A 24,906-nucleotide genomic window follows, 5' to 3' on the forward strand; every position below is an offset into this window, starting at 1 on the left:
TTTAACTTGGATGAAAAAGGTGGCAGTCAAGAAGTAACAATCAAGTAAACATAATCTTTGGGGAATCTTTGGCCCATTCTTATCAAAACCTTTCTAATTTTTTTATTATTATTATTTCTGTTTTCTTCATTTGCTGAGAGGCATGTTGCCACGAGGAAAATTAATAATCACTAAGGTAACATCACTGTTTATCATGTTTTGAAGTCCAAGAGAATCAACACTTCGTGTTCAATTGTTCATATAAATCCAAATGCATACTTCCTTCAGATTTATATGAATAATAGAACACAAACCTTATCTTAATATAAAAATGAGAAGAAGAAAAGTAATGACTGGGCAGTAGAACCTCTTTAAAGTTAATATTTAGAAAATGCCACAGTTTCTCAGTTACTTTAAAAAGTATGCCAGTGCATGGAGATTATATTTAGCTGCATTATAATATACAAAGCAGGAATCTTTCCATTTCCAGCACAAAGGAATAGAGGATTCTGGCTTACAATTGTTCATAACACATCAGTCCCTGCATTGCACTATTAATCTTGTAAACGCCTGCACATTTCCATACCTTACCATTTATGGTAGCAGAAATCTCATATTAGGAAAGTTAGCTAAACATCCATTTTCAAAAATCACCAACAGCAAGTTTGAAGGAAGGCAGTCGTTTTACAGCTACAGATTTGCTACTTGGGGGCCCAGCATGTAGCTGATCTTTGAAGATCAGTTTTTTCCCAAAAATTCCTGAACTTCTCAGCCACATTTCAAAGGCGGTAAGCATCACTTCTGAAAAGTTTCTTTTCAGCAATCCTGTGTATACAACGCTTCTGAATAACATGAACATTTGAACTGTTAGACTCTTATTAGAGTCTTTCCAGAGTTCAGAAACATTTAAACCTTATTTTAAGTAAGAAGAGAAACAAAAAACACAAGATGTTTTCCTTTTTTATCAATATATATTTTCTAAATGAAAAAAAAAACAGAATAGTTTTGTGTTTATGATGTTAAGATGATGAGTTTTAGTTTATGGGCACATAGTGGCAGCACTGTAGCTTTATTTATATTATATTTATATTTTATTTAATTCTAGTGATAATTAAATATATGTAATATTTTAATGAAAGGGATTTGAACTGTATGTTTCTCAAAATGTCCATTCCTGCTTTCTTGAAGGAATTTGGTGTTTTGAAATCTTTCATTTTCTTTAATGACATTATTTTAGAATGCAAATTACTATTGAGGAAGTCTATAGTAAGTGCAGATAATATAAAATACAGAAATGTCTAGGGAGCCAATTGTGGAAGTTAGATATTTACAGCAAGAAAGTAACAGTTTTGAGGGTGAGGGGTGGATTGTTTTAATTTTAGGTAATCAGATGTTAAATGGATTTCTTTAAAGTACATTGTTTACCATCTAATTTGGATTTCAACTTTTTTAGTACATTAGGGTTATTAATCTTGTAATGACAGCATTAAATTGGAACATTATTCCACTGTTTCATGTCAAAAGTTATGCCTGTGGTTCTGTTATCAACAGTGTTTTTATCATTGAACTATAATATAATGTACAGATAAAGGAAAATGTGACCTGGAACCAAATGTTATATAATAGAGATTATTCCTATTCAACAGTGATCTCAATTTAATCCAGTCCGTCTCACTAACTTTTTTTTATCTATATCTCCAAATCTCTCTTCAGTGTTTTTCTAAATGTACAGTTTTGAAACTTAACAAATTTCCAATGTAGATTCTCTCTTGCCTTTCCCCTCCCCCTATATACAGTTTGGCACATAGAGAACTCATATTTGTAGAAATATTTGTTCACTTTATAAAATAAGTACATAGAGAGATTGATATTTTAAAGATTAAGGAAAGGATGATGGCGAGAGATTTACAATATGTTCTTGTCCTTGGTATAGAAGGCACAGGTATTGAGATTCAAATTGAGATTCAATTGGCTGGAAGTCCAAGAGTTCAAGAACTATGGGTTCTAAAATTCATGATGGCAGGACTTAAATAAGGTGGAGGAGTGTTATCTTCTCTTCCCTACCATCTACATTCCTTTAATCCCTGAGAACGAGTATATTTAATGTACAGTACTTGTGTGTAATTAATAGTGGTTCCTTTTTTCTGGTCTATTTTAACACTTAATGGAATAAGGCCCTCTTTTACTGTTTGCATTGCATTGCATTCTTGTGATTTTTTCTTAAGAATATGCCTTTTTATTACTCATGCTGAACATTGTTATAAGGCGAATTAATGGATTCAATAAGTTTTTCGTGAACTTTTCTGAAAATGTTTTAAAAGGGCAATATGAAGAGAACTTTTCTTTTTTTAAAAAAAGATCAGATCAGACTCTAGAAGAATGGAAAAAAGTATGATAAAAACCAATAAACTGATGTACAGGAATCCTGCAACCAAGATTGATTATGTGCCATCAAAGTCAATGTCAATGTTAAGAACCACATGGATTTTCTCCTCTAGGATCTTTTCTCAACCTAATCATACAGATATTCCAATGGCACACCCACTGTCACTATAACCAAGTCCTTCCACCTCCCCAAGCATTAGAGCCTTCTCTAAAAAGAGAGGTTTTCATATAATCTGAGGTAGGATCATTTGCACCTGATGTCTGTGCCTCTAGTGAAAACTCTGGCTTGATGTAGTCAATTGCCTAATTGTCTATTTTCTTATCCCCCCCATGGTATACTCGGGAATCTTCTCCAATACCAACGGGCAAAAACTTCGATACAATTTCTATCCTGTTTTTTCAAAGTCCAACTTCTACTTCCATGGAGACTTAGGAAAAACCATTGCCTGCAATATTCTGATCTTCATAGATCAGAATGTATACACACATGTATACACACATCAACAACATCTGAGTATCTTTTCCAAAGCCTTCCTGGCTGCTCTATTACTAGTCTGTGCTAGTCTGTTAGTCTAATTCTCGACAACCAATTTATTTAGTGTTGATGATTCTAGGCAGAAGCTATTCACCCTTTCAGTATCTTCACTGTCAATTCTAAAGCTGGTTGCTTTTTTTGTGATCATTAGTTTGGTCTTCTTTATGTTTAATCTTACTCCTATTTTTTTCTCTCTGTGCTCCTTAACTTTCATTACTAGAGCTTGTAGATTATTTGCACTTTCAGCTATCAGACAGTATCATCAATTTGGCACAGGTTATTGAATCCCCCTTTCCAAGTTTTAAAGCCATGCTCATCTTCTTCCTATCAATTTAGCTGAGGAATCTAAAGCTCTAGACTCTTGGACTTAACACATGAGAACTGTATTAAAATTTGAAATCAGTTTATTATCCAGCAGCCTGTGAGAGAAATGATGGGGAAATAATATGGAAGAAATGTTTGGCACAGCCCTGTTCTTAGAGAAGAAGCTGACATATTTTAGGTTCATAGCATTGTACACTGGAAGTTATTCAAGGGTGTCCATTAAGAAGTATATTATGTCTATCTCCCTTTCACAGCAGGCCCAAATGACATAGTTACATGGCCTCCGAGCTGCAGTAGACTTTACAAATACACTCTTCAAGGATTGTTATAAATAGTTTCATTATTTGGATGACTTTGGGGGATTGCACAAGACTGCGATTCAATTGAAAGGAGAGCCTGAGGGTGAATTAAAATGAATCACAACCTCTCCACTGTCACCAACCCCAGTACCACTGATATGCCCTTCTCAAATGAATCTGTCTTCCTTCCAAACTTATAAACAAATTCCTGAAACCCAGACTACAGGGAAAGGAGAACTTCATTCTGCCTGCCACAGCTCTGACAAAAATACTTCTAAAGCTGTTTTGTACCAAAAGAGGATAGGGTATTACCTAGCAAAAGAAGGAAAAGCATAGCAGAACTTTGCATATCAATGACTTCTATGCTTAACTGAGTCTCTAGCATAGCTGAACATTGTTAATTTGTCAACTTTTGCTCCATGGCTGTCAGGGGAAAGGGGCCAAATATTTTTATTTATTTTTCAAGAACGTATTAGGTAATAAGTATAAGCATGGATTGGATACATAAAATAGATACAAATAGAGAAAACATTAAGACAGGGACGGTAAGAACATTGGTGCTCTTACGCATGCCCCTTACAGACCTCCTAGGAATGGGGTGAGGTCAACAGTGGACAGTCTTAGGTTAAAATTTTGGAGGTTTTGGGATGAAACCACAGAGTCAGGTAGTGCATTCCGGGCATTGACCACTCTGTTGCTGAAGTCATATTTTCTGCAATTGAGTTTGATGCGGTTTACCTTAAGTTTGTATCTATTGAGTGCTCGTCTATTGTTGTGGTTGAAGCTGAAGTAGTCATTGACAGATAGGACATTGTAGCAGATAATTTTATGAGCTACACTTAGGTTATACCGAAGCGTAGTTCCAAGTTTTCTAAGCCCAGAATCTCAAGTCTCGTGGCATAAGGTATTTTGTTGCGAGCAGAGGAATGGAAGACCCTTCTTGTGATATATTTCTGGGCACATTCAATTACATTAATGTCCAATATGCAGTGTGGGATCCAGACAGATGAGCTGTATTGGAGAATTGGTCTAGCAAAAGTTTTATATGCTCTGGTTAGTCTGATATTATTGGAGAAAAAGCTACACAAGATTAGGTTTACAACTCTTAATGCCTTTTTGGCAATGAAGTTACAGTGGGCTTTGGCACTTAGATTATTAGATATGAGTACTCCAAGGTCCTTGACAGCGAGAGGGTCATCTACAAGGTCATGTCCATTCAGCTTGTATTTTGTGTTTTGCCAATGTGTAAGACAGAAGATTTGTTGGTTATATCTTATCCATTCCACTCAGTGGTGGGATTCAAGTAATTTAACAACCAGTTCTCTACCCTAATGATTTCTTCCAACAACCAGTTTGCCAGACTGCTCAGAAAGTTAACAACCAGTTCTCCAGAAGTGGTGCGAACTGGCTGAATCCCACCACTGATTCCACTGTCTCTTGGTCAGTTGGAACATTCATCTCCTCACTCTATTCCTAAAGAATAAACCTTCATTCTATTTCAGAAGAATATTATTAACTCAGATATTCTCATAATAGCTTGAATATTTGAGCATTGTTTTTATCTCACCTTATACTACTAAAGTTTAGTCAGAAAGCAAATTCTTCAGCCAAGCAATGTTGAAATTCTGTGTGACAGCATGTAATAGTTTTCAAGTGCTAGTTGTGCATGGGATGGGATGGGATGGGATGGGATGGGATGGGATGGGACGGGATGGGATGGGATGGGATTCAAGTGCTAGTTGTGCATGGGATGAGAACCACTGGTTTCAGGAAATGAAATTTAGAATTTTGGCTGAAAAAATTCACCAGCATTTACAAATGAAACACGAAACTGTTCCTATTGGGGAAAAAATACTTAATGGTCTAAGAATCTGATACGTGATTTTTGATGTTACCCTTGAAAATATGAGTAAATACTATTGTATACCTTGCAGGATTGGGCTTGTTCTCGAGTTTTTATTTTTGGAAAGCCAAATGATATGCAATCCCTAAGGAGAGGATGAATTTACTTTTTGTATGAACTATCATACAAGCAAACCTAATGGATTTGATTATATTTTTATGCAGAGATAAGAACGACAGAAGCATCCCAAGAAGCCATGTTACAGAAAAAGGTGGTGGCAGCACAGAAACGAGGGGAGACCAGGGCCCTATGGCTAGGTTTGGGAATGATGGCCTGCTCAGCAATGATGTATCTTTTTATTCTTATCGTCCTGGAGCCTTTACACAGAAGAAGGTAAAAAAAAAAAGTTATTTCTTAAACCATGCAAAAAAAAAAAAAAGGGTTTCCAAGCAGCAAGTGAGTCTGTTTGGAAGCTTAAAACTCCAAACTTTAGCAGAAGACACTTGCTTAGTGGAAAGATGAGAAAATTTCTTTCTTCTGTGCTGTGGGATGTTTAGGTACAAAACGTGTGCCCTATTTCCATGATTTATTTCCTCTCAGAGTTTTGCAGAGGTGGAGAAACTAAATTAATCGGTTTTTAATGCATCATTTGTCCCTTTAAAATGCTGGGGAAAGGAAAGATACCAATAGAGCAGGGATCTCCAATTTTGGTCCCTTTAAGATTTGTGGACTTCAACTCCCAGAGTCCCTCAGCCAGCAAAGCAAAGCTGGCTGAGGGACTCTGGGAATTGAAGTCCGCAAGTCTTAAAGGGACCAAGGTTGGAGACCCCTGCAATAGAGGGTATGTTCATCTCCAGTGAATAGCTAGCTGGATTATACAAATGAATCTGATGTCATGTAGCTCTGAACAGTCTGCCTCTCAAACTGGAAATTCTATTGTACTCAGAAAGCATTTAATAAATAATCTTCATTAATGTTAAAGCTGAACCATAAATTGTTAAACTGGAAGCTGTGTTGGTTAAATGGAAGAAGTTTTTGCTTCTAGAACACAGGAATTATCATCTTTCTTTCATAGTTAAGAACTTAATAATGTACTTGTATGGCAATAGTATAACTGGGCCAGGATTTCTCCTTCATTCTTTTTTTCCCGAGGCCAACTTGTAACAATAGGTTGAGGAAAGTCCAAGCATGACAACATAAAGCTGACTCATTAAATATCTGTGTGAGATTTATATACACAGTTTAAAATGTATGTTTAGATGAGTATATGTCTCTGTATAACTGCATAAACCCACACACACAGAGGGTAAGGACAAAAAAGTAAATTAATGCTAATTAAATTAATAATAATGAGCATATGTCTCTGTATAACTGCATAAACCCACACACACAGAGGGTAAGGACAAAAAAGTAAATTAATGCTAATTAAATTAATCAAACTAACTGCATGTAAAATAAAATACTCCATTTAACAAAACTGATTCATCCCTATCTGCACATATCAGGCACAGAAATCCACCAGAAATGGACTTTCCCTCCATTTCAGAAAAAAAGAGCAAAAAGGGAGAAAATAAGAGAAAGATGGAATGACAGAAAGACATCTCAACTGGGGCTGAGGAATGTTGTTGATTAAAGAAAAGTATGGAAAAGTATCCGTGTGTGTGAGAGAGAAAAAGACCATTCCTGAAATTTGATCTGACAATGGTGATTTATTTCCAGGAAATAAATGAGAAGGATAGGAAAAGCCTAGCACCTTGTGGGTCTAGCTTAGCCGTGTCCTAGCAGAAGCACAATCTTACAGCACGGACTCCCCTTGTTTGTGCTGAGAACAAAGGCAATAGGAAGTGACTTCAAGTTAGCAATCTCTTAAACCAGGGGTCTCCAATCTTGGCAACTTTAAGACTTATGGATTTCAACTTCCAGAAAGCTGGCTGAGGAACTCTGGGAGTTGAAGTCCACAAGTCTTAAAGTTGCCAAGGTTGGAGACCTCTGTCTTAGACAAAGAGTAGGCAACGTGATACATAAAAAGGAGATCCAGAATAAATCCTTAACTTTCTACTCATTCTGTACTACCTTCTTGAGGTCAGTAGATCATGAGATCCTAAAGAGTTAATAGCATTGGATTTTGATCTCCAATAGAGAAAAACAGTATAAATTAACTAGGAAGATACATTTACATGGAGTGGGAGGAGGCATTGTAAAAGAATATCAAAATCAAGAGTCAATGGCCTTCAGCATCAAACTAATATGCAAAGTCATCCAATATTTTTAGGAAATAGGAAAATACTGTTTGTAAGCCAACAAACCCAGGTTTAATACTTCCCACATTGGTACACAATAGTACCCATTGGTCTTCATCTATCTCAAATATCAGTACAACAAAGCAAGATAATGGAGTTACATAACCATGTATGAAACTACTGTGTTTCTCCGAAAATAAAACCCTGTCTTATATTTTTTTGAACCCTGAAATAAGTGCTTGGCCTTATTGCCATGCCCTAAAAAGCCTGACTGGGCTTATTATCAGGGGATGTCTTATTTTGGGGAAAACAAGATACGCCTCATCAGAATGTCAGTAATAGCATCAGCTGAGAGACTATAATCTAAGACACACAGTATGAAGGACATTACCCCCCCTTTCTCTCCCTCCCTCTCTCTCCCTCTCCCTCTCCCTCTTCCTCTCACACACATAAGTATTTCTTCAAACACCAGAACAACTAGACACAAGAACAGTTTTTTCCCGAAGGCCATCACTCTGCTAAACAAATAATTCCCTCAACACTGTCAAACTATTTACTAAATCTACACTACTATTAATTTTCTCATCATTTCCATCACCCATCTCCTTCCAATTATGACTGTATGACTGTAACTTTTTGTTGCTATCATTAAGGGTTAAATTGCAACCTATGACCATCATTTGTGTTGTAAATGTTGTACCTTTGATGAAGGTATTTTTTTTCTTTTGCTTTTATGTACACTGAGAGCATATGCACCAAAACAAATTCCTTGTGTGTCCAATCACACTTGGCCAATAAATTCTATTCTATTCTATTCTATTCTATTCTATTCTATTCTATTCTATTCTATATTCCCAAATAATCTTTTTAATTCCGAAACTGTCTTAGCTTCTACAATTCTTCATGAATACTACAAGACCTACTTTTCTACAACTTATTCACATACTACAATAATCATCTCTTTTTAAAAAATATATATATATAATTGTATTCAAATGTCCCTTCTCAAAAACATTTGAACTCCTGGTCATTCATAATGTCCATCACAGGCCTCAGGCAGCCACAGAAAAGGTATAAAAATCTGCACCCTGGTGGGCACAGTTTTGGAACTGAAGCCTTGTCCATTTTTCCACATGCATGTCAATATCACTGCAGAGGAGGCAGGGCTTTGATCATGAAACCACATCTGTTGTCTTACAGATTTGAACACACCTCTGTGGTTACCACTTTTCCACTATTCCTTCATCTTTTGCAGATGAGCCAAATACTTAATTCTGAAAAATCTACATCATATACTATGTTAAGTCCTTTCTAAAAGAAAATGTCAATCCTCCATATGTTTTTGACCTCAGCATTAATACAGACTCTGATTTCAGTGATGCATCTGGAGCATTAAGATGCATCCCAGCCTTTAGGAGGGGGAAGCTGCTAAGAACATTTGCAATTCTATAAAGGTTGCCCCACGTGTCACCCAGGGGTGGGTTCTACTTACCTTTACTACCGGTTCGCATCGTAGCCGCACGTGCGCACTCATTCCGCTCACATACACGCCCGCTCTTCTGCGCATGCACAGTTCATTTTTGATGACGTTTGGGTCAGTGGGCGGAGCCTCTCGCCGGTTTTACTATCGGTTCTATAGAACCAGTCCAAACCGGGGGCAACCCACCACTGGTGTCACCATGACAGTCCTTTTTCTTTCATTTCTCTAGCAGCTAATAATCTTTTACCTGGTGTCACCATTTTGGTCACCACATTACAAAAAAGATGTTGAGCCTTTGAAAAATGTGCAGAACAGAGCAACTACGATTAAAGGCCTGGAGACTAAAACATATGAAGAACGGATGCAGGATTTGGGTTTGGCTAGTCTAGAGAAAAGAAGAACTAGGGGGACATGATAGCAATATTTTAGTATTTGAAAGGCTGCCACAAAAAGGAGAGTATTTCCTAAGTGAGGACAATTAACCAGTGGAACAGCTTGCTGTCAGAAGTTGTGAGCGCTTCATCACTGGAGGTTGACAACCACTTGTCTGAAATGGTATAGGGTTTCCTGCTTGAGCAGGGGGTTGGACTAGATACCTCCAAGATGCTTCCAGCTCAATTCTGATTGATGGATGGATTGATTGTGCTTTTTCCAGCGTTTACTCATAGTCACTCTTATTCACAAAACTCGATGACTTGCAATTGCATGAAATCTGCTTCCTATGTTAAGAATCAGAGATCCCTAAACTGCTATGGATTTTATTCTGAGGCACCGTGGGATCCCAGGTAGGATTTTTTTTTTCTATAGAGACCATTCCTATCTCCACTTGAGCCATCAAATCCATCAGGAAGTAACGTTCTTTTCCGCATTATTCCAAACTGATCTGAATGTGGAAAGGAATCCTGAACGAATTCTAATCACTTAATTATCAATCTCTCCATCGTATCTGTTTTGAAATATCTGTCTATTCAATATTTAATAAACTTAATTAAATAAACATGAGAGCCAGTTTGGTGTAGTGGTTGAGCCATCAGGCTAGAAAGGCCAGGAGACTGTGATTTCTAGTCCCACTTTAAGCAGGAAATCCAACTGGGTGATTTTGAGCTGGTCATTCTCTCAGTTCAACCCACCTCACAGGGTTGCTGTGGACAAAATAGGAAGATGCAGCATTAAGTACGTTTATAAAAGTAATAAATGTGGGATTTAAAAAAATATGATGGTGTCACCCTAAAGAAATACATTAATCGTTGCATAAATTCCATATATTAAGAGGATCACAAAAAATGCATGTGTGAATTTTTCTAACAGACTAAACCAAATGCATTTCTGAAAACACAGACATTATTTAAAGACTTTGTATTTTATTGGCCTATCAGATAATAGGAAAAGCATACATACATACATGCATACATACACACACACACACACACACACACACACGTGAAACAGTATATACTGTAAGTCTAAGTACTACTGTGATTACTATTTGCCTTTACTCACATGGACAATATAATTTTAATACTGTTTTGTCTCACCCCATTTTTCACACAAGATGTGCTGACAATATCAAAAACTGATATTTATGTACTATCAGGCTTAAGTTATGCATAAATTCTTAATAAATTTGTCTCTGCAGTGTCTGGGCTGATGAAAGTGAATGCAATGTAGTGAAAGCTAACATCAAGGAAAAAATCCATTGTTCATTCATTGAAGGCTCTGAAGATAAAGATATTTTTCACTATCCTTGTCTGGAAATCTATGTGAATTTAACTCATTTAGGGCAAGTAGTAATGCTCTACCACACAGAGAACACTGTGGATAGAAATCCCAAGGTTTGTATGCTATATATTAAGGCTGTAAGTTCTACTGCTACTCAGCAAATTCTAACCATTCTTGCCAAGTTATCCTTTTTTGTCTTGAAATATCATTGAAGCAAAAGCAAAACTCTATGGTAGATTTTTGTCTGTCTGGTAGAATAGTTTCTGAATAGTAATGAACTTTGTTCAACCACAATCCTGAATTCCTATCCTGCCAATGATGGGCAATTTTGATGGTATTTATACCGTTGTTACTTGCATAAAAGTCAGATATCACTTGGGCTCAAAGGTATTTAAGTAATAGTTTGATGGAAGGCAGCATTGTTTTGCCTTAGTAAAGTTCCCCACATAAATACATTTATACTGGCTTTGCCTCAACTCCTAGACATACTTCATATAGCAGCTTTGAAAGAATGTTATACTTAAACCAATAATGTTATCCTCTTCATATATTATATTTCTGAATGGCTTGTGTCCCTCAAAGAGGGACTCTGGGCAGTGTACAATAAATAAAAGTCATTATTATTCAGTATCACTACTGAAAGGTTACATGTGCAGGAATTATTTCTGTCCTCCCAAATCCACATTTTCTTCTGGAATTCTGAGTGATACAGATCATCAGAGATTATATAGCAGAATAAAACTAAACATGTTCATCCTTGTACTATGTAAGAGCAATTCAGAATTATATCAAATACTATAAACTGTGTATATTAGCTATAATATATAAATGCTGTTTCCTTTACCTTTCTCCTTCTTTAAAATTAATCATGTTTTACATTCCTTCATTTTCAGGCTCATTTCTTATGAAACCCATCACTTTGCTATAATTCATAGCAGAATCATTTCATTTACACATAATCTATAATTCTGTAGATAAAAACAATGAAGCAAATTTCCCTAAGGGCCAGCTTAACATTTACTTTAAGGCCTTGAAATAGTGCTTACACATTCAATCTCCAGCAGGCAAGAACAATTAAAAAGAGAAATCAGGAATACTCACGCTGTATTCAGTTACTTCCTTCAAGTAACCTCAGATTTCCCACCTTTTCAATTAAACAGTCCTAATTTTAAGAGAGTACTTATTTTTTATGTAAATTAAATGTTACCACGAGCTAATTCATCTTAAGTAAAATTGGATCTCTAAGGTAGAAATGCTGCTTCATTTATCTTCATCATTTGAGTTTGTAAATAAAAATAAACATGTTTCAAATTTTATATTACAACAATATATTGGACATTCCAAGGCATTCTACCCAAGGCACTGGATCGTCATGCGATTCATAACACTAGACTTTTGTCCTTTCCTTCTCCAATATTATAGAATCCTACTAATACTAAATATTTAGAATTTTCTCAAAATATTTATTGTGTATTATATAATATTTATTATTTAGACAATTGACACTACACTTAGCAGAACATCAAATTCATCTCACCAAAAGTTCACATCGTCTCTGATATCAATGGCTAACCTAACTTTTCAGCATGCTAAAAATTTTAACAGCATCATTCTATATATGTTTATCCCCCAAGAAATTTATAGTTTAAAGTATATATTAGTCCACTTTAATGGCAATATTTGTAATTTTTTCTTCATGAAACTGTACCCACACCTTTATGTGTATTGGGGGAAAAGTGAAAACACAAGCTATAACATTATAAATATCCACTGTATATCCCAATTTATCCTGTAGGATTTACTCCCTAAGGCTACAGATCAAACATCTGTAGAAAATTATAAGGAAGCGAACTATACATTAAATTTAATTGCAAGAATAGACATAGTGTTCCCTTTATTGTTTACAATTGAGAAAGTCTCACTATCAGAGGCTTCATAACTCTTAAGATGAAATTCAAATGTTTAATTCCAAAACATTAAGTATAAATTTCAAATTTCAAAAATGTATAAAATTGTAGTACTGTTAAAAAGTCTTATAATATTTTCCCCTTCGTATGTAAAATTTTATGAATCCATTTTCCTCTAATCTAAAATCTTGCTTATTAGCAAATGTGTTCATTCATTCCTAATGTTCTATTTGTAAGCTGTCCACAGTTATGCAGATGAAATAGGTGGTGTACAGATTTGATAACTAAATAAACAACTTCCCTTCTATTTATGCTCACATAAATAATATTCCGAAGGAAGGAAGGAAGGAAGGAAGGAAGGAAGGAAGGAAGGAAGGAAGGAAATCTATGATCCCAGTTTTTTTCCAAGTAATATTTTCCTTGAAGCCTATACTACATGTGTAGAACAAATAGTTCCTTTAGTTCCAATCACAGCAGAGGAAAAGATTTTTGATTCCTTAATTGCTTGTAAGAACAGGTTGAGTTATGATCTTCCTCTGACCCTGAAAAACCCTGATTAACAAGTAAATAAAGGATAGCTTTGGAAAGTTCATGGATTCCCCTACAAAAGTCGCAATAGGATATATGTAGTATTTATAATCTAGCTCACCACAGCCACAGTGCAGAAAAAAAAAACAATATTAAGGCAGCACTGATTAAAAGTATCCCCAAATTACTGTTTTACTCTCACTTAATAATTTTGAAAAGCAGTACCATGAGTTTTCTTTCTTTTTTCTGCAGTGCTCTTACATACCACCTGATATGGAGAATTATAAACAAGTTCAGCAGCACGTAGAAAAGATAAGAGACAATTTCAGAAAGCATCAGAGGTTTCCTTGCCATTATGACCCATCAAGAAAAGAAGAGAGCGTCCTTTTCAAGAGATTGTACCCCCCAGAAGGCCTTCTCATTGCTTTTGCCTGGCCAACTGTGCTACTGATTGGTGGAATCTTGATAGTCATCTTGGTGAAACTAAGCCAGTATCTTGCCTTACTCTCTGCTAAACAACGCAGAACACTCATATAGCTTTTTCTAGCTAAGATCTGGGCTTTGTATTCACTTTTGTACAGGTAGTCCTCGACTTACAACAGTGCATTTAGTGACTGCTCAAAGTTACAAATGGCACTGGAAAAGGGGACTTATTTTTCACACGTATGACCCTTATGGCATCCCCATGGTCATGTGATCAAAATTTGGAAGCTTGGCAGCCGACTCGTATTTATGATGATTGCAGTGTCCAGGTGTCATGTTTTGAAATCTTCTTACAAGCCAAATCAGTGGGGAAGCCAGATTCACTTAACAACTGTGTTACTAACTTAACAACTGCAACTGCAATAATTCACTTAACAACTGTGGCAAAGGTTGTAAAATGGTGCAAAATTCACTTAACACATTTTTTACTTAGCAACAGAAATGTTGGGCTGAGTTATGGTCATAAATCAAGGATTACCTGTATTAGAGGCGAATCAGGAGTAAGTTCACAAGTTTACACTAAGGATAAACAACACTCTAGTAAAGATAAGGAAAATATAGATAAGAGGAGACCTCAAATTAGACAGGAGACATTCCAATTATACTTCTCTGAGTTCACCACATTTTTTACAAGTTCAGTTATAGTATTTAAATTTGAGAAAATACCTTTTGTTAATATTTTTAGTCATGGTGAGGAATTTGGGTGAGGTAGCTAATTTTTACTTACACGGTCACTGAACCATATAAGCACTGACTCAATTGAAGGGGCGTTCTTTCCTCGGTAAAATAGCTAATGAATTTCTGAGGTTACCCTGAACAAACTGAAGCAAGCTATCCCAAAGAAACAGAAGTGCTCTAGGCAACGTAACATGGAAAATTGTGTTTGGAAAGTGGAGCAGAAAAATGCACCATGAGTTACTTTGATATTCAGTATGGAGTTAACAGGATTGGTTGCTGTCTGTTTCTGTCCTCCAGAAAATGAGGTTTGGTCTATTTGTGGTGACATGACAACCAGGCAACATATTATTATTATTATTATTATTATTATTATTATTATTATTATTATTATTATTATTATTATTATTATTATTATTATTATTATTATTATTTTAAATCAGTTTATTCTAAGCATATTCCAAATTTGTTTTTAAGAAAATGAACATCTAAGTATCTGATTAACCTTGAGTTAATAAGTAAGTGAAAGTGAACTTACATTTTTTTCCCTAACCTTCTTCATTAGAGGTCATTTCAAAATTCAGGTGATAATAAAAAGATTTTGGATCTGAAGTTTAGAAAACTAGACAGTTACTGAGGCATATTAATGCAGCACACACTTTTATCCCTGCAAGATCAGTTTATTATATGGAATGGCAGATTCTGTTAAACTGATGATAACAAAAACTATCTATTCAGTAATTGTGGGATGGAAGAACATACATTTTTCAGTTGTAACGAATCTGCAGGGAGTAAAAATGCATTTATTTTAATTAGATTATTCAAGGTGCAGTTTATGTGATTTTCTTCACCAGCCTTAAAGCAAGCACCATAAAAAACTCAATGTACTAGTAAATTACTATGATGCACTACTGTAGTCATTATCATTAGCTGTGCATTAAGCTAACATTTATAGCTTTAGTGCTCAGTGAGCTGCACAGCTGCCTGCCTACGTGTTGCCTAAAGCCATAGTTAACACATTCACAGAAGCTTCTTAAAAGCAGATACTAACTATCAGGCCAATAGCAGCTTGAGCTAAAGAAATTATGTCTGTGCAATGTTTTCTGATGAGCAACTCTTCACTGCTTACTACAAAGCAATTATTTTGCCATAATGAATTGGCACTTGCAATAAAAAACATGGGTTGGTTAAAGGGATATTACTTGCTTTGAACACCAATTTGTTCAGCATTCTTTCTTCTCTCATAAGGTTTATCATTGCCCAGCAAATCACTGATTTAGATCTAAAATTAAGACTGGACTGAATTCTCCCAGCACACGTATTCCCACATTTATTCTTTCTAGTATATGAACTCAGCCTAAACTAGACCCAATTTGTTAATCATAGACCATCTCTTCATGATCAGAATTCTCTGTGTTGCTTTTGAATCACTGTCCCAACAATAGTTAGAAATGTATCCACTCAGCTTTATTTGTTCTGCCAGTTTCACTATTTTTATGATGTATAATTTTAGTAAGTATGATGATTATAATGGTAAAATGTAATACAAACAAAAATTAGAAATAGAAAGAAAGAATAAAAGGTGCAAGGAAACAAGAGAAGAAATTAATATTTCTATAATAAAAAAATATAAAGAAATGACTTCCAACCTTTGTCACAAGACTAAACAAATTTAGTGATTCTTCATTTCCTCTTACGGTAGTTTACAAACAATTAACTCTTCAACCTATATCCCATCAGTTATCTATAGACAAATTCATAAAGCATTATCATTTAAGTTCATAAAGAGTTGCCAGAGATAACAACATATCTTATTTTAACCTTGATCAAATAAACCAACTTTATATTCCTTGTTTTTATTTCTAACACTTCATCTTTAGCCAATTCAAATATTTTTATCTATTTATTGGTATTCCATCTTTATTATTGTTGCAAAATTTGTTTTTTCATTATTGCTTTTTTTGTCCCATCACACAGAATTTTAATAAGCCTCTTTTGTAAATCAAATGAGAAAGAAATAGTCTCAGTCACTCGCTTGGTTTATAATTTGTATTTCTCTCTAGTCAGATAAAATTTGTTCTACATCTGTCATTTCTTTAATAGCATCTAGTATCCAGTTTTTAAATCATGAAATTACACATTTCTGTCTTCCAAAAACACATCTATTACTCATGAGAAGCTGTTTGTTCTTCATAAATAATTCCAAAATCTTGTTGAAAAAGTTTCAGCATTCAAAATTTATATAGAACTTTATTTATAACTTTCTAAGATCAAAATCTTATCAGTTTTTTGCTCTTGATTTCAAATTCCATATGTTCTTAAGCTTGCAATTAATTTTTCTTTTGTTCAGAGTTGAAGTTAATTCTCCCAACAAGACTTTTCAAACGTCATTCTAAAGATCTTTAACAGCTTTGAAGTTGTTGCAATTTCCAAAGGTGATAAGAATTGAGGTTGCAACTTTGTGTCCTTTAAAAGGCCCCATTACAGTTCCAAGCAAGATGGGCAATCCCTACATGTCCCAGCCATCAAATCTACAGAAAAGCACTGTCTTGTGGTCTTCTCACCCGTGGGCAATCTACTGTTCATTCCTATTCAAAGAAGTTTCCAGGAACTGGTCTACTCATCAGTTCCTTGGTCTTTGCTGCTGTTGTTGGCACTTCAGTTCATCATTCATCCCCCAGAAGTCCAGCTTCACTGTCTTTAAGAAGGCAGGTCATGAATTACCACATACTGACTTACTTAGCTTATTGTAAAGAATTTAGCATGGACCATTGTCCCGCAAATATAATATAATGCAAAAAATACTTGTCAGAAAATTGTTTTATAGATCACATTGTATCAACTTTGGGTCAACTTTACTCCTGGCTTCACATCCCATTTCATACTTACTGATTTTAAATTTATAAAGACATTAATGGTCACTATAGCCATTATGTGTCATTCCATATGAAACTGTTCTGTAATTTGTAATTGTCATCAGAAGCTCTGGGATACATCTCATCACTTTGATAACAACTTAGTAGACCTTTTGGGTAGTTGCTAAATTATCTGCATTGAACATATTGTCTCTCTCAATTATGATAGATTTAATGTTGCTTTAATGTTGCCTTTTTAAAAATTTTGTGCACCTTACCCCTTAATTTGAGAATCATTCTCAATTGTTTGGCATGTTAATCTCTTCTTTTGTGTTTTAGGCTACCATTAATTTTATAACGTATTTTCATGTACCTTATCACAGACATCACTTAAATAATAACAACAAATATATTAAAATGCCTGCTATTTCTAGAGAAGTCACAATGGCTATTACACCCAGAAGCTGTTTGTCCTTTGAATAACCAAGGAATGTATTGTTGTTTCTTTTTATTGAAAAAGTTTTAAAAAAACAAAAACATTTTCCCCTTTTTCCCCCCTCCCAAAAACCCTCTTCCCCTTTTTCCCCTCCTCCCCACCCCGGCTTCCCGGTCAATCACAAGGTATTGTTATACATAAACCAAACATAGAATAAAATTTTCCTTCCAATCCAAATAACCACATCCAAAGCTTTTCATCTCCCAACCCCTCCCATTACATAAAATAACTTTCTAATTATTCAAAGGCAATCTGATATTTCTTAATCTGATATCTGTTTTGTAGATAATCAATCCATTTTTCCATTCAATTAAATATCTTTCCTGCGTATTGTCTTTTAAAAAGCTGAGATTTTAGCCATCTCAGCCAAATTAATAACTTTCAATATCCATTCTTCTATTGTAGGTATCTCTTCTTTCTTCCAGTATTGTCCAATCAACAGTCTTGCTGCTGTTATTAAATTCAGAATCAATTTAGTCTCAATCCCTGTACAATCCGTTATAATTCCCAAAAGGAAAAATTGTGGCAGGAACTTTATCTTCTTCTTCAGTACATTTTGAATAATCCACCAAATTCTTATCCAAAAGACCTTAATTTTCTTGCAAGTCCACCAAATATGAAAATATGTAGCATCATCACAATCACACCTCCAACATTTCGCTTGGATATTAGGATACATACATGATAATTTTTTGGGATCTAAATGCCATCTATAAAACATCTTATAAAAATTTTCCTTAAATTCTGTGCTTGTGTAAACTTAACATTTCTAACCCAAATTTTCTCCCATGTTTCCAACATTATTGGTTCCTGAATATTCTGTGCCCATTTTATCATACAATCCTTTACCAAATCCTTTTCCGAATCTATTTCAAGCAACACATTATACAATCTCTTTATATGCTCCTGGGTCTGATTTCTAATTTGCTTCATTAAATTTTCCTCCTTTGCATTATACCAATTTTTTGATCTTCTTTCCATCTAGCACTTATTTGCCCATATTGAAACCAAGTATAATTCCTCCCTTCTTCATTTAATACCTGTAATGATTTTAATTGCAATCTACCTCCTTCAGCATACAAAAGTTCTTTATAAGTAATCATTTCCTGTTTCTGTTCTATATTTATATTCTCTATTGCATGTCTAGGGCTCGCCCATATAGGAATCTTGTAATCTAATTTATAGGAATATTTTTCCAGACCAAAAGAGCACTTCTCAACACATGATTCTTAAAAGCCCTATCCACTTTTTTTTCATAAAATAAATACGCATGCCATCCATATAACAAGTCATAACCTTCTATATTCAAAATTCTTTCCTCTGTTAAGTTAAACCAGTCACTTATTACTGAAAGGGCTACTGCTTCATAATATAGTTTAAAGTTAGGCATTCTTAAACCACCTCTTTCCCGTGAGTCCTGTATTATTTTCATTTTAACCCTCGCCTTTTTACCCTGCCATATAAATTTATTAATCCCAATCTGCCAATCTTCCAAATTTTTATCCTTTTTAATTATTGGTATCATCTGGAACAGAAACAAAAATCTAGGTAACACATTCATTTTAATAGCCGCAATCCTTCCCAATAGGGATAACTGCAATTTCTTCCAGCCACTCATATCATTCTGAACTTTTTGCCATAGCAAGTCATAATTATTCTTATAAAGTTTCTTGTTCGATGAGCTAATATAGACCCCTAAATATTTAACCTTTTTTACTACCTCAAATCCTGTCATTTCCTCTAGTTTTTGTTTCTGTTGTATAGACATATTTTTAATTATCACTTTTGTTTTATTCTGATTTATTTTAAATCCTGATACCTTTCCATATTTATCAATTACTTCCAACAAAAATCTACTTGAATTTATAGGATTTGTTAAAGTAACCACTACATCATCTGCAAAAGCTCTAACTTTATACTCATATTGTCTAATCTTAATTCTCTCTATTTTCATTAATTCTCGTATTTTATCTAATAATGGTTCCAGAGTCAAAACAAACAATAATGGTGATAAGGGACATCCCTGTCTCGTTCCTTTCGCAATCTTAATAACTTCTGTCAAACTACCATTTATTATAATCTGTGCTGTTTGCTCTCCATAAATCGCTTTAATTATTCTAACAAAGAAGTCTCCAAAATGCATTTTCTCTATTAATTTAAATAAAAATCCCAATGCAATCGATCAAAGGCTTTCTGCATCCAAAAAATAAGTGCTGCTGAAGTATTCTTCCTTTCCAAATATTCCAATATATTAATAATCTGTCTAACATTATTCCTCATCTGCCTCCCTTTTATAAAACCAGATTGATCAGTATGAATTCTTTGTTGTAAAACTAACATTAATCTATTTGCTATTATTTTTACAAAATCTTATAATCATTATTTAAAAGTGAAATCGGCCTGTAGTTACCAGGTTTAGAGCAATCTTGCTCCTCTTTGGTATCAGTGAAATAAAAGATGTTTTCCATGACGGGGTATTCCACCCTAATTGTATCTGATTAAATAATTCTTTAAGTGGGCCTAATATTTCATCCTGTGTTTTTATAATAAGTTGCTGTAAGACCATCTGTACCAGGGTTTTCCCATTTTAATTGTTTAATTGCCTCCACTATTTCTCCAGTAGCTATCGGCCGATTCAGCTCCTCCTCTGTTCTAATGTTAGAATATTAACCTTATAATCTTTCAAATAATCATAAATGTCCCTATTCAATATTTTGTCTTTTGCATATAGTGCAGTGTAAAATTCTGAGAATGCCTTTTAATTTTATCCTGTTGATATATCTCTTTACCTTTATATTCTATTTTTGTATGACACGTGCTTTCTGTTTTTCCTTAAATTATATGCCAACCATCTCCCAGGTTTATTTGCATTACAAAAGGTATTATGTTTAGCATATTGTATATTCGTTGCCACCTGGTCTGCCATTAACATATTAAATTGACTCTGTAATATTTTATAGCCTCTTTAAGTTTGTGATCTTGTGGGTTTTGAATTAATAACTGTTGCTTCCTTTGAATTTCTTCTTCCAAATACCTACGCTGCCTTTGTTTTATTATTCCTTTGCCTATTGTCCAAATAAAATCAATATCCTCTAATAAACGCTTTGCTCGCCTCCCACACAGTTCCTATAGGTGTCCCTTTGTACATATTAAAATCAAAAAATTCTTTCAACTGTTTCTTACAATAATTTACATTATCCTCATATCTAAACAGATTTTCATTCAACCTCCATGTTCTATCACCTTTTTTCCCTTGTAATAATTCCATCCATACTGGGCTATGGTCAGTTAAACACCTCGGAAATATCTTCATTTTCTTCACCCTAGAAAGCAAGTCATTAGAAATTAAAATAAAATCAATACGTGAAAAAGATTGATGCCTATTGGAAAAAAAAGTAAAATCTCTCTCATCTGGATTCCGTAACCTCCATATGTCTCTAAACTCAAAGTCTTCCATCATTTCAAAAAAGGATTTTGGTAGTTTTGCATGTATAGGTATCTTCTTGGAGGAGGTTCTCTTATCCCTTCTTGAAGAACCAAGGAATGTATTGTTATTTACTGAGTTTTCACAGAAGGATGGTATATACTTCAATTTATTTCACAATTTCTGAAACAAAGTGTTTCAAGGATGCTTAGTTCTTCTACCATTCCTTGTAGAATAATGGTTTGTTTCTTTGCAATGACCCTCAATGAATTTCAACAGAAAAACCTTCAAGCAGCACTGTAGACTAAATCTTACCATACCTTCTATCCTTGATACATTATCTGGATATTTCTATTATTGAGTGGTACTTTATTTGGTTGCTACTTTTGTTTTAATTTGCTATTTTCATTTAACTATCATGTATACATAGTAAACCTAACTTTGTAGACAAATTAATATTCTATTATTTAAGTATATCATTAAAAATTTTCTTCCAGAAATTTGAAAGATTATCCCATTCCCACTAAAACAATGTTCTCTACAGTTTGCAATGATGACAATATAATTCTTCAGAAATAGATGCCACTATTCAGGATATTTTTATTTATTTATTTATTTATTTATTTGTCACAACAGTATATATAAGCATAAGCATGAAATAACTATATGATATATAAGCATAAATATAATCATAAGTATGTAATAACTATATGAAATTGGATACAATCAAAGAGAACATTAGGATAGGCACGTTGGTGCTCTTATGCATGCCCCTTTAATTTAATTTAATTTAATTTAATCCAATTCTCCAAGTTGCCTTCAATTGCCTTCTCACAACATCAGTCAATTCGGGTTATTTATTGCAATCTGCTTCAGGGTTCGCCAAACCCTAGGCTATGTTCCAATACCGGGCTATGGCCTGTTTAGAACTGGGCTATGCGAATGGCAGGCAAGTGCACACCCAGCTCCATTTGTATGAGCGGTGGGAGTGTCTGCCTGCTGCTCTCCCAAATGGAGCTGCATGCGCCACTCACCTACTGCTTGTAGGAACCATCCCCACCCCCACTAGTCTGAAAAGCCAGAAATGTTGGAAACATTTCAAATGTTGTTGGTCCCATTGGCAATGAAAATGAGAGCCTTGTGGCTATTCTGAACTTCATATTCAAAGAGGGATCCTTCAGGCTTTGTATGAGTTGGAGAGGTTTTATGGAATTCCCTACTCAGAGAGACTCAACTGACACTCACACTAGTATCATTTCAGACCATGTGAACACCTTTCTGTTTCTTCAGGCTTTTTAACTAGTTTTAAATTGTAGTGTAATTGCATTTTAATTCATATTCTTTTTGTTTTTGGATGATGCCTTTCAGCCACCTAGTTTACATGATATTTCTCACAACCTCTTTTGTGTGATATGATGGTGATCTGGCTATGATACCTGTCACCCCATTGATCACCAGGATTGATTCAGCTGAACTTCTTTTTTGATGTTGTAAAGCTTTATGTTTTATGTAAAACATAAAAATTGATATAAGGATTTCTTCTGAATAACTGTTGAAGAATTTCAGATTTTACCCATACAGCATTTTCTAAATGCCCTAAATACTGAATAACTTGAACCCATAAGAAAACTAGTTCTTTTTCATCTAGGTTCCAGCCAAGTATTTAATCCAATATTGGATTGGCTGTTTAAAAGTGTTGCCCTTTTCAAAAGCAATCTACATTTATATATTGACCTGAAATTGTTTCATCATTAATCTCATCCACAGTCTTTAACTCTCCAAATCTTCCCTTTTAAAAAGTATATCATTTAATCCTGCAATGCTAAAATACATATCAAGCCATGAATGATCACTACTGAATTATATCTTTGAGGAGAGGCATTTAATTAATTTAATATTAATTAAACCTAAGTAAATAAATTATTCTACATATCTAAATAAGCTCTGATTTATTAATTGATAAGAAAAAATGTAAGTACATTTCTAGTTTGAATAACATAGCTCTATAATTTATTCCATCATCACCTTTTGCAATCTTAAGAGGTATAATTCAATACTTAGACATTGTTCAAAATATTTTTCTAATTGTTTTTCTAATTAATCCCTGTGTGGCCTTGCATGTTGATATGCAGTTTTCTTTAATATAGTTGCATTTATTTGCATTTATTTGTATTTTCAAAGTGTTCATTATGTCATATTAAGCATTTTCTTTGTTCAGCTGTTATGGCATTTCATAAGACATCTTAAATTGCTTTGAAGAAGCAAGTTAGTAACTTCTCAGTAGGTTTCCTGCAATTCCAATAAAGCCTAATCAATTATTCTCTCAAAATCCATGATGCCACACTTTTACATTTTGCCTTTCCGTGTTTAAGAGTAAGTAAAGTATGGTCTGCTGAATATGCACACAATCCTTGATATACGTTAAAAAATGAAGATTAAATTTGTGTGCAAAAACCATGAGGAGGAACTTCTTCACAGACTTATACCCTCAACAACTTACATCCTGCAAATGCTTGTTATTTATTCTAGTTTTTTAAACGATAGACACACAATCTCATTTCTGGTCTATGTGACTGTTCCAGTAATTCTTACTCCAACGTAAGGCTCCTGCTCAGAAAATATGCATTGGATGAACCTGCATTAAAACGAAAGTCTTCCACTGATAAAACTTTCCTCAAGTTTTCTCTCCCATTGCTTGGGACCTGTAAGGCCAAGAGTGGGTGATTATAGTGAGTTATAAACTGGGTTAGGGTAAGGTGATTCTAATTTAAGACTGACATTTCATCAATGGGGAGAATTGGTCAGAAAGTGGGCTTTGGGAGGGTGGGAATTGGGGCTATTTATTTGTGAGAGGACTCGTCATATCCCAACTTTGCATCTTGCCTGTTACTTTTATTAGTCATCACATAATAGACAACAGGATTGATGAAGGTACATCATGCCACTAAAAAGAGGGATGAGTCAGCACCCAATTACAAGTGTATTGCTTCTGAAAGAATGTGCACCTATTTGTAAGCATATGTGGATTTTTGAGGAAGGCGAAGAATGGAAAATAACACTTTTAAACAGTTCAAAAATTTTACTAATTCAAAGTAACAAGATCCTCTAGATTAAACAAGAACATTAAGAATTGGGAACATTCTAGACTGGCCAATAAGCTTAAAATAAGCTGAATAGTTGCTACAATCCATACTAGTGATAGGCCATAACAGCAATTGCACAAAAAACATCTGAAGACACTTCTCCTGATAGGGGATTAAATCAGTAGTGGGTTTGAAATCCCATTGCTACTGGTATGTTTGTGGGTGCGCGTGCGCTAGCGCACGTGGCACTTCTGCACATGTGCAGAAGCATCTGGGCCAGTGGTGTGTTGCTACCGGTTCGCACCGGTTTGTGCAAACCGTTAGCGAAAATTTGGCCAAGGTCGTCGAACTGTTAACGATGACCGGCTGGCCATGCTCTCGAACTGGTCTCCCAGTCACCGCTCGCTCGCCCCAGCTGCCATGTTCGTCGCCACCATGTTTTTCGCGCATGCGCATCCCATTGCCTTGCAAGTCCGATGACGATGTGGGAGTGCCTGGCCTCCCAACTGCCCCATCCCCACCCTCTGGAATGGCTGCAGCAGCTTCAGAAGAGGGCAGAAACAGCCTTGTGTTGTGCTACTCGGCTGCCTTGGGAGAAAGAAGGATAAAGAGACCAGCTGGCAGCCTGAAGCATTGCTTGCTTTGCTCTCC

At 34.9% G+C, this 24,906-nt stretch overlaps 1 protein-coding gene across 1 annotated transcript; it reads left to right on the forward strand.

Moving 5' to 3' along the window:
- Positions 1 to 636: 636 nt before the first annotated feature.
- KCNMB1 (potassium calcium-activated channel subfamily M regulatory beta subunit 1) lies at positions 637 to 17,801 on the forward strand. The gene is made up of 4 exons (XM_058168925.1): positions 637 to 767; positions 5,590 to 5,758; positions 10,722 to 10,917; positions 13,492 to 17,801. Exons 2-4 carry the CDS (start codon positions 5,622 to 5,624, stop codon positions 13,774 to 13,776), a joined length of 618 nt encoding a protein of 205 aa, XP_058024908.1. The 5' UTR covers positions 637 to 767; positions 5,590 to 5,621; the 3' UTR covers positions 13,777 to 17,801.
- The last annotated feature ends 7,105 nt before the right edge of the window (positions 17,802 to 24,906 follow it).

This window comes from Ahaetulla prasina, chromosome 2 (assembly GCF_028640845.1).
Source record: "Ahaetulla prasina isolate Xishuangbanna chromosome 2, ASM2864084v1, whole genome shotgun sequence".
In the NCBI taxonomy this organism is placed as follows: Eukaryota; Metazoa; Chordata; class Lepidosauria; order Squamata; family Colubridae; genus Ahaetulla; species Ahaetulla prasina.

Bases quoted from the DNA above. Each gene is read 5' to 3' on its own strand.
- KCNMB1 (XM_058168925.1), top strand. From the start codon at position 5,622: ATGTTACAGAAAAAGGTGGTGGCAGCACAGAAACGAGGGGAGACCAGG. The intron at 5,759-10,721 runs GTAAAAAAAAAA...TTGTCTCTGCAG, and splicing joins GAGCCTTTACACAGAAGAAG to TGTCTGGGCTGATGAAAGTG. The intron at 10,918-13,491 runs GTTTGTATGCTA...TTTTTTCTGCAG, and splicing joins CTGTGGATAGAAATCCCAAG to TGCTCTTACATACCACCTGA.